We start from the raw sequence: 11,062 nt of genomic DNA, 5'->3' as shown, positions 1-11,062 counted from the left end.
GGGAAAGCTCGATCCGTGTTCTTTGTTTTTTCTTCCTTTCTTTCTTTCTTTCTCTCTCTCTCTCTTTCTTTTTCCTACTCCACAGGGTGCGTAAAGAAGAATGACCCTATGTACCAGGTTTCGGACCAGTAAATAAAAATACGGCAAGGCATAAGCAATGTTGAGTAAAATATAAAAAAGTCAGCGATATACTTCGACGTAAGCAAGAGTTTATGTACAGTTGTCACGTCAATCACGAACCCTGGAAGGTCCGTGAAAGCTTGTAGTAGCCTCCCAGCGTGTACGTTTTTCGCGCGCGCAAGCGTTTTGTGAAATGGTTAGTTGCTGCCTTGGATTTTGGAAGCAAGGGTAAGGTGGGTAGAGCATGACATTGGCAGACAAAGGACATTTGTGATGACAATCGGCTTAGATTGTGTTTGGCGAGATACTAATAAGATAAATTTATCTTGACTTTAACATTCAATCTTTGAGCTAGCAATTTAACTCGTGCGTGATGAAAAAGACCTAAAATTAGCTTTGAGGTGGGGGAAGGGGGGGGGGTCTAAATATCAGCTTTTGGAGCAAATTTTCTTCATACACCCCCGGCAAAATTTCTGTCTAAAAGAATTTACGAAAACGGGAAAGTTGTACTTTGAAAAGTCCATGACAACGACTCTATGTCTTGTGCACACGCACTGTCTGACAACTGCGATAATGGCGGCCACAGCAGCAATTCTTCCTGTCATCCAATTGTCATTTAAGTTCCGTATGTGGTCAAGAATTCTTACTGGATAATCCTTTTTCAAGCGAAGGCCTAGATGTTAGTAATTTGGATCGCCACATCTCTGCTGCTCCAAAAGCGCTTCTCATGTGCGACGAATCAGAGCGAGGCAACATGGCTTTGACAATGCCAGCCTTTACTTGATTGCGATAGCTGTTTACAACCACTGGTGCCGAGGCCACTCTTTTCATGTCTTGCTGGCGAAGACGTCGGAAAGAACCCATGCTTTGAGTTGTGCGAGGTCTACGTTTTCCTAAAGGAAAAACAGTACGTTTTTCAGATAATTGTACAATAATTTTTGGCTATGGAGTAAAACCCCGATACAACAAAGTACAGGAAGCCTCGAAACTGTATCTTGTTTCACATAGTTCGCTACAGAGGAGCACCAATGCATTTTCTCAGGTGCAAAATCTCTTTTCTAACAACCTCTATGCAAACGGTCTGATCAGGAGAACTAACATTAAAACAAACCCAAACAATAACAGAAACAGTGACAAGTGTGCACAGCATTTCTTTAGGAGATATACTTGGATCAGAAAAATGGTGTCGTGGTGCTAGTGCCAAAACAATAGTTTGAAGGCGAAACGCACTATTTCCTTACAGACTGGCGCGTTTAATTCATCATAAATTGAACGTCTGAGACGCATCTGGAGCTGTGAAATGAAACCAAGCATAAGATTGCCTTCTACAGGTACTTTCCCCAAATTAATATTCCAGTATCTAGAACTAGCGCTGTATCCAATGACTTAAATTACGGAAAGGAATTAGGAAACAATTTTAGTGGCGTTTCCTGGCCTGCATGTCAGTTTTGCCATGGCCTCTTTGATTTGTAAATATAATGAAAACCTCCAGCTCTCATTGAAAGGTTGACTAAATTACAAACGGACTGAGAAACGCATCCTATTGGGAGCTCAGACTTACGTTCTTCAGGTGGTAATCTCTGTGGTACCGGGGGCCCTCCGTGAATCTCCAAACTTTCGTAGAGGAAAATGAAAGTAAAGTAATGGTGAGTTTTCAAATTGAGGTGACAGCTTAAAAAAAAAGACTGCGGCGAAAAAGGTGCGCTGCAAAGTTCCAGTCCTTCTCGTCCATCTAAGCAATTTCCGTGAGAGTTCACGATGACTGTCGCTATCAATCCGTGGGTAAAAAAGACCGACACGTTATTGTTTATTTCAGCAAAGGTTTCTCATATATTCAAACTTTCCGTCGTAAAACTTCGCGACTTTGCGTCTTGCATCTTTGATAGTTTTTCAGTAACATGTCGCTCTCGAACCTGGCAGCCTAACTGATTATATGCTGCTCTTTCCAGTGGTGTCAAACTTTCGCTACCTGTATCATGTCAAAAACTACCAAAGAAAACTTGGAGGGGACTATTTGAACTGAGCATGGCATTCTTAACAAAAGTAAAACAACCTTATTTGGTTACTTCTTGAAGAATTAAGAACTCAGACCTAACTCTTGGTATCAAAAGCAGAATGGTACGTAATGGCATACCTGGCCGAAGGCAGTCCAACCATCTTGGTCTGCCTCCACTCGTCCATAAACTCCATAGATACCTTTCCGTTACCAAGGTTATCCACCAGCGACTCCAGCAGACCTGGAGTATTACGACACGCCTGCAGCATCAGACGGGAAGCCGTGCGGTCGAACGACAGGTACCCTAGGGCAACCGCCGCACTGCTGCGGACTTCTTCGTTTGGTGAGGAAAGATTGGTGAGGAGTGCCTCCACTGAACCTGAGGAGTACAAGGAAAAAAAACAAAGAAAATGGTGTGAAACAGAGAATGCAATGCGATAATATTTTGGTTTATACAATGTAATTTTCAATCGTCATATACAAATTTTTGAAAAGTTCACATTTGATTTTTCATAATAAAATGGTTCAAAACGGTTTCCTTGTGGTATAAACTTGGGTAACTGTTCAGTTAACTTCATAAATCATATTGACCATGATTTTCCAACCAAAAATAAACTAACAATACGATTCAAAAAACTTTTTTAACATTTTGACAAGCAGTAAATTTTTTTTTAACTCAATGGTATCTCACCCGAGTTTCATTCAAACAAGGCCTACACTTATTCCAAAATTAACTTCACAATATATATTACACAATATTGTTGCAAATCTGCTACAGAAAGATGACAATATGGGGGAGACTTATCTTACCGTTGTACTGTGTATCAGTATTAACCCTTCATACCCTAATATTGGAATTCAAATTCTCCATACTGTTCTCTTTACATTTCCTATGATGCTGACAAGGAGAATTTGTTTAACAATCAGGAGCTTCTTAAATTGGTGATCATTTCCTTTATTTTCATGACCTTTACATTGGATTTAGGGGTGACACTGATAAAAGGGTAAACCTACCGGCTGTGATAAGTGCCGCAGGAACACCAGCACGAGTGTGACCTAGGCTGGCTGTCAAACTGGCGGCAAGTATCTGTGTACTCTGTTGATCAGAACTGAGCAGGTGCACTAGTAATTCCACACCTCGTGCTGTCAGGTTCACCTGATCACTGTCAATCACACGTGCCAGGACTATGATCTGAAAAGCCGCGTGGGCCTGGTAAAGTTCATTCCCAGACCCCAAGAATTCTTCAAAAGCCTTCAGCGAGATTCCCCCAGCGTTTTTAATGGCGTACTGCTGTGAAGTGTTGTTGTACGCGAAAGTTGCGAGCGCCATTCCAGCCTTGAGGCGAACTGTTTCTTCTTTGTTAGAGAGATGGTGAAGGAGCTCAACGACGCGAAACTTCGTCTGTTCTGCCAGAAGCTTCTGGGTTTGCAGATTATTCAGAACGACTTTTCCCAACGTTATAGCCACCTCAACCTGTGAACGAAATGAGGGCATAAATGTCTCAGTCTGCTAATAATCTAAGTATACTGAGGCTAACTGTTGAAGCTAACCGTTGGAAAAAAAAATACGCGCTGGTCCACCATTCTTAAGAATTGTAATCAAACGCATCTTTTTTCGTTATTCTAACATCTGAAAACCTCAATAAGCTAATTCTAGAAACAGCTTAGCATCCACCGATCCTAAAACTCGTGTCCCTAAATCCAAATCAATTAACCAAAAATTGCTAAAAGATTTACTTACCAACCAATCACAGTTGAGCAATAAACCTACAGGGTAAACGCAGACACGTTTCCTTGTTTATCGAGCCTGTTTTCCGCTTTAATATATCAACCCTCTCTGAACGACTATAAAAATATCAACTGCGTGTCGACCATTACATAGGTTTAAAAGACCCTTCTAAAAGACTGGTCTGGAAAACTTGCGCCATTTTCTCGACAAATCGCACTCGGGACAAAAACCAATCGCGACTTGGTGTTTTCCCGCGCTTCAGGCAGCCCGCCTTTTTCCCTTTCATTTCTCATTGGTTGCAGGTGACATTTTCTAATTGGCTATTGTATCTACCAGTTTTGCCTATACGATTAACACCCTCATCGACAACTTCCCAGGACTACTCTCGCCCAAAGGACCAGACTATACGATCAAAACACTATTGAAATGCGCTAAAAACCTACCTGAATGAGCGCCTTTTTTGAGGTACGCAGGAGATGCACAAGAGTAACAAGAGCTTCAGCGTTTGTAATTTCAAGCTGAGTGGATTTGTTAGATTGATGAGCCACGCCAACACACAGGATACCCAGCACGCGGATCACCATCAACAGAACCTACAAAAGAACCACATTTGCCTTAGAGACTAAAACATTTCGGAGCCATTACTTTGTTAGTTAAGTTAACATTGCTTTTCTTTGTATCTTGTCTTAATTTTTTGCAACGGTAATCGACGGGTTGAAGAAAATCGAAAAAGTTGACCAGAAGTCAGCTGTTTTATCACCACATTTCAGGAGTAATTAAAAAATAAAGTCATGTTAACTCTTTTTTTCAACTAGTGGTTGCCGCAATTGCGGTGGATTGCACAGAACTGGCTATCATTCGGATGCAAAAAGCTAACTCAGGTTTTTCTCCTTCCCATGCTTTTTACAAATATTTCACGTTGTCTTTGACAACATCAGGAAGACGTGTAACTTAAACTAACCTTTTCAGAAGTCTTCTGAGACCTCAAGAGCCTCACAAGAGGTTGTATTCCTCCTCCAGTCACAATCTTGTTCTGATTTTCAATGTTCTCTGTGGTTAATGCAATAATGGCCATGCCAGCAATAAACTGTAGAGTCTCAGACTTCAGCATGAGCATATCAACTAGAATGTTAATACCAATCATGCTGGCAATACGCTGCTGCTGATGCCGAGTGACGCCTGCTAAAGCCCACAGAGCACTGGCACCTGATTGTAAAAGAATAAACTGTAAATGGATGAACTCTCATGGACCTGCGCAGTCTGACTACAGCAAGACATTTTAAGATATGGGGACACAATGATCTAAATTATGGACATGGCACATATATGTTGCCTCATTTGAGCAATTAATCACAATTCTTTATCGGTTTACCGGCTACTAAACCACGCAGGATGTTGGGAGAACATGAGAAAGGTTTGTGAACCACGAGGTGCAGTCGAATGGTAAACAAACTTTTTGAGTGTTTTCCCAACATCCCAAATGGTTTGTTAACTGGCAAACCGATAGAAAGTGTGGTTTACTTTTTAAATACCAATTCAGTGATGTGTTCACAGAGACATAAAATACATAATTTATTTGTTTATTTATTTGTTATTCATACATTGATTCATTTTTTTGTTCGTGGTTACAGTTATTAATTTTTTTTAACTACTGAGAAATTGTCTGAAGCAACTCTCATTTATTCTCAAATGAAATAATCCTTTTTAAGTACAACTCTTCTGAACACCCAATGCATCTCTGCTTCCACTATGAACAGTAGTAGTTTTATTTGATGTAGTAGTTGTGAAATATTCTAGTTAGCTGTGCACAAGATGTGGTGAAGAACTTTGCTTACACAGTATAATTTAAAATTTGCCATTCATTAAGAGAAAGGTGATTAACATCACCACATTAGTAAAATTACAGTACTTGTTAAAAACAAGAATCTAATAAATGACAATGGGGCCCCCTGAAACAACAGGGCTAATAATCATCAACATTTTCAGCCTTTTCCAAACTATAGGAACCCTTCTATTGTAAGTTACAAATATAATGTGCATACCTTGTTCTTTGACCTCAATGGCCCACATTTTCAAGAGTCTAATAAGAGGCCTCTGGGCATCAGCTGTGTCAATCTCTTTTTGTGCCTCTGGGTTACTGGTAGCAAGTGATTCTAAGGCACTTGCAGCCTTCACTTGGCAAAGTGTCTTGGTACTCTTTGCTAAAGACACTAGTGGCTTAACAGCTCCTTTGGCTACGACCAGATCTTGGTTTTCTCGATGGTCCTTAGTCAGAGCACTCAGGCATGCTGCAGTGTTTGCTTGAAGGTTCTTTGACTTTGCACCTGAACAGTAATAAGACTGAATATCAATGGCCATGCTCCATATTGAGTTCCCTGTGGCTCACTGGTAAAGTGTTGCAGTGCAAAAATCTTATTGCTAATTCTCTGTACTGTCTACCATACAAATCTTACGATGTTAGTTTGGAGAACTTGGTATTAGATCAACTAATTATCCCCTTGTTGACATTTTTCTTTATCTCATCACTTGTCTGCTTATTGTATTGATCACTGTAAGGAGAAATTCTGTTGTGGTCTCTCATAGAAGTTAAAGGGTTAATAAGCACCCTCCTCGTCAAAAGGCCTCTTCTAGATTTCTCTAATTTTGTATTTATTGTTCCTGTTGGAGGCAACAGTTTTTTGTTCACATCCCCCTCCCCCCCCCCCCCTTTATCTAATGGGTATACCACTACTATTGTAATGGCTCTTGAATGTGCTTGTTACAGCAGGCCAGTAACAAAACAGATTAGCAACTTCGCCATTTCTCACAAAAAAATTGGTAACTACCACACTGCACATGATTTTGGAAACTGACAAAATCATTTTTGAGAACAGCAATTTCTCATTCAGTCCTGACAGAGCACATGTGATTGCTCTGATTGTATTCTTGTTCAAATACCTGTTTCCTTTGTATGGAGCTGCATGGTCGATATTATCTACCATGCAGCTTCATATCCACACAAACAATTTACCAAGTGACAATAGATTTTTCTTACTTAGAAGTTCTGTTAGGGTGTCCACAGCTCCACTCTGGGCTACAGCTGTCTGGTTGTCATAGCTACCATCACACAAGACCCTGAGTGCATTGACACAATTCACCAACACATGTTCAAGTTTAGAGTCCAGGAGCACAACAAGTGATTGTATTCCACCTGATAAAAATTTTAAAAATGTAAATACATGTATACCACAGCTGAAGTCTGAAAATCATAAAAAAATACCCCTAAAAGATTAAGAAATAAACAGATCCACTTGAGGGCACAAACTGCTATATTAGATACTAAGTACACCTGTTCAATACCTTATTAACAACTAGAGTGACCAGCATCTAATTTCTCCACACTATATCTCCCCTGAATCAAACCTTAAGGTCACCAGAATAAAGAAAATGATCATCAACTAAAGTAAGCAGCTCTTGATCCTCAAACAAACTTCTTATCAGGAAATAATTATGTAAGGAACAATAGGGAGAATATGCATTATGATGTTAGTGTGTAGAGGGTCAATCTGATTTTTATTATCTCCCTGAACTTTTAGAGACTATTGTAAATAGTGATATAAATGAAGCGCTCAGAGGAAAATACAAAACAAAATGATTTGAAGTCAATCTAATCTGATATCATTTTTACTTGCAAATTAAACATGAAGGATTGACTGTGACTAAAAGAAACAAATGTAATGTCTTAAAACCTTGTGATGAAGCATAGTTGGTTATTTTCCATGGGAAGCAATAAGCAAGCTTATTTCAGCCTACCCACTATGATTGTACAATGTAGTTCAATTACACCCTAATATCACTATGCTTATTCTTCATACTGTCCTCTATAGCTTTCCTAAGGTGCTGGCAAGGAGAATTTGTTTAACAATCAAGAGCTTCAGATCTTAAGTTAGTGATCATTTAATTTTTTCTCATTACCTTTATGCGTGATTCAGGGGTGACATTGTAAGAAGAAATTAGATGCTGGTCACTCTTGGGATTCAAAGGGTTATCAACCCTGACAGGATACAAAATTCCCTCCACAGACATATACAGAGATAATACAACTTCTCTCTGTAAAGGAAACATGTCACCTACATGTACATGTACAGTGTATAACTACCCATAAAGATGTTTTGTGGTTTAAACAAAAAAATTGGAAAGTTGATGATTTTCAATATGATTCAACTGTAACTATTCAGGATTGTGTACCCTCATCATATTTGTACCTTCCTCCGAGATCTTTCCTTGGTTGACATCAAGGCAAGCTAAGTCTCCAAGGATGACAGCAGCACGAGAGTGGATCATGGGAACAGGTGATGCCAAAAGACTGACGACAACAGGAATTGCATTGGCTTTAGACACTTCTACCCTGACCTCATTGTGACTTCCAATGTTGCACAAAACAGACCCAGCAAGAGATTGTAGCTCCACATTATCAAGTCGAAGAAGATCAACAAGGGCTGGAACACCTTCTGCCATCAGGATGAATTTCCAGTTGTTTTCTGCTGCAAGAGACAGGACCTCCAGGCATTTAACGGCACTATGCTTCCTCTTGATGTCATCAGACTTCAACATACCAACAAGGAGGTCCCACACTGGGATATCATCATTATTCCAGCTGATAAAATATTTCAGTGTGTTGGTGTGAAAGTGAAGAGCAGCAAGATGAACAGCTCCATTTCCTTCCTTGTCTATAGAGGTATACTGTGCTCCCTGCTCAATCAGGCATTTCACAGCGTCCAATGCCCCACTGGATGCAGCTAAAAGAATTGGAGTGGACTCTAAGTCATCATTGGACTTGAGTTCTAGTAGTTTGGGTTCATGGCGAATTAGATGCAGAAGGCAGTCAACATGGTTGAAAAAGGCAGCATAGTGAACAGACACCCATCCCTGGCTGTCAAACATCACCACGTCAGCTTTGTATGTCACTAGGCATACAAGGCTGTCTAAAGCACCGCATCTGGCTGCCAGATGTAGCGGACTTACACCTTGTGATGAAATGTTATTGTAGCGACGCACATTTACATCAAAACCCATTACTACCAGCATGGTAATAATCTGTGGTCTGTTGAACATGGCTGCATGATGAATGAGGGACAGACCAGAAGAGTCTTGAGTTGTCAGACGTGATGGTGGCAATCTACGAGTCATGGTGTGAAATATCGAGACCAGCCCTCTATGAGCACTTGCTTGCAACCCAGCAGGGATCTGTTTGAGTTTCACAGTTCTTTGATAGCCATATCTTTTTTTGAATTGCTCATGAATCTGGAGCTCATGCACAGGAAGCCTTTTAGGTTTCAATTTTACAATTTCATCATAATGTGCATGTATCCACAATGGATGCTTTGGTGATACAGGGTAAAAGGTCTCCAGGTGAATGTTCAGCACAAAATAACTTTTACCATCAATTTCAATTGCTGCCATTGGGTAGCTTTCCAACATGACTGTGTCTGAGCTCATTATTTTGTTATAAGCATCAGATGCAACATATTCCAGATTTTCTTGCTCTGCAACAATTGCAGCAGAGATTTTCTGAGCAGGTGGGGTTTCACGGACAAAGGAAATTCCACCATGCAAATGAAAGTATTTCTCTGAATGATCAAAGTGTTTACACTTGAATTCAGGTCTCAAGATCAGAGGTGGAAATTCACGCTCAGTTTTGCACTCTTCAAAAGTAAATGGTGGAAGAAGTTTGTTAACATCTGGAACCTTGCAACGTTTTTTGATTGCAATCAAAAATGGCACCATGAAACTAATAAATTTAAGCAGACATAGCTGTCGTTTTATGTCTGGTTTGAGAAGCAGGGTGTTCCTGATGAACTCTTGATGAACTCCAAGCCTTCTCTGCAGCTTTTCGTAACTTTGAAGATCAATTTTATCTGACTTAACAATGCTTGAAATGTGATAATTGGCATCTGTCAAAAATATGTTTTGATGTTGAGTGACAGTGTTTTGAAATAAGGTCAGTTTGAGCGCTAATTCATCCACATGCTTCATAAAATGTTTCTTCTCTTCAGTAGCATCTAGGTCATCTTTGTTTTCATCAGGGATTGAATTGTATGCTTCAGTCAGTTCAGGATCTATAGCCAAATCTAAAATACCAGCCTCTGTCCACACTAGTTGCAAGCTTCTTCGTGTTTCTGGCTCTCCAGTTGTTGTATTTAGATTCACAGCCTGCCTCCATCGCTCAGCAAATTTAGTTCTTTTATCTTTTGGGAAGTATGCCCCGTGCCAAAGACTCTTCATCATATAATCTACGTCTGTCAATATCTGGCCGATTCGCGTGTCATAGTAAGCTGGTGGAATTTGACATGATGTGCTGCAATCGTAATTCGCTTCCAAAGTAATCGACGGCGTTTGATTCAAAATGTAAATTCCCGTGACCAGTTCACGTACGATCTGATGCATTTCTCGCAATTCCAACGGTTCGATGCCCTCTTCTTCAGGAATAAGAATCAAACAGTTGTTGAAATCACTCGGGATTTGAATCCCGGCGATCAGTCCGCGTGGCGGTTCAACAGAAATCCTCGTGTCTTCAGTCGAAAGCAGCCAGTCGCTTGAAGTATAAGCAAGTGTCTCTTGCAACTCGTAACGTTCTATTTTGTCGAAATATGTCGCTGCAGCTCTCGCAGCTGTCATCGACGCCATCACATCAGAGGAACTAGAAGTCCTTCGCCGACCGGTTGTAACAGTGGAACTCACAGAGGTCATCGCCGAGGTGAATTAGGTAACGTAAGCCTAAATCAACAACTTGTTAGTAGGAAAAAGCTTCTTAAAGTATTACAAGTCAATATGATTTGGATCAAGAACCATCCTTTCGTGTCCGAACCATCACTCGATTATAGAAAACCATTTTCAATTCGGAAATAGATGATGCGGAGGCGAATATTTTTATTCTCTGTCCAAAATGTTTCAAGTATTGTTGCGCTGGTGTAAATCCCTTAACAACGCACCCAAACAGACGCTAATTGGAATGATGTGTCGCTCATTGTTGTCGTACATTCACCTGGTTGATGCTTAGTTCTGCTTAGTATTTTTCATAAACTGCCTCCGACTAATTTACATTTTTCCGTGGCAACTCAAAATGCGGACAGTTTAGGCCTGGGAACAAAGTCAAATTTGGCGGGAGAGTGTACGAACTCAGGAACCTTATTTTTTTGGTTATTTTTTTGGTTTGTTCGTTTTCGTTGTTGTTGTTG

The 11,062-nt window shown here is 40.3% G+C and overlaps 1 protein-coding gene across 1 annotated transcript; it reads right to left on the bottom strand.

The window, feature by feature from the left end:
* Positions 1-21: 21 nt before the first annotated feature.
* LOC113666619 (ankyrin and armadillo repeat-containing protein) lies at positions 22-10,916 on the bottom strand. The gene is made up of 9 exons (XM_027182406.2): positions 8,090-10,916; positions 6,880-7,035; positions 5,888-6,169; positions 4,807-5,051; positions 4,289-4,438; positions 3,131-3,590; positions 2,255-2,495; positions 1,682-1,734; positions 22-1,013 (listed from the first exon to the last, which is right to left on the bottom strand). Exons 1-9 carry the CDS (start codon positions 10,572-10,574, stop codon positions 754-756), a joined length of 4,332 nt encoding a protein of 1,443 aa, XP_027038207.2. The 5' UTR covers positions 10,575-10,916; the 3' UTR covers positions 22-753.
* Between the last annotated feature and the right edge of the window lie 146 nt (positions 10,917-11,062).

Source organism: Pocillopora damicornis, chromosome 9 (genome assembly GCF_964200805.1).
Source record: "Pocillopora damicornis chromosome 9, jaPocDami1.2, whole genome shotgun sequence".
Classification (NCBI taxonomy): Eukaryota; Metazoa; Cnidaria; class Anthozoa; order Scleractinia; family Pocilloporidae; genus Pocillopora; species Pocillopora damicornis.
Note: the sequence above shows the minus strand (reverse complement) of the source record. Positions and strands in the feature narration are given on the sequence as shown.

What these genes read in the sequence shown, in the direction of transcription:
- LOC113666619 (XM_027182406.2), bottom strand. Translation starts at nt 10,574, where the DNA reads ATGACCTCTGTGAGTTCCACTGTTACAACCGGTCGGCGAAGGACTTCT. An exon ending in CATTGAGGTCAAAGAACAAG is followed by an intron (nt 5,052 to 5,887) that starts GTATGCACATTA and finishes TTTTACAATCAG; the next exon opens with GTGCCAGTGCTCTGTGGGCT. An exon ending in CAAAAAAGGCGCTCATTCAG is followed by an intron (nt 3,591 to 4,288) that starts GTAGGTTTTTAG and finishes TTTCGTTCACAG; the next exon opens with GTTGAGGTGGCTATAACGTT.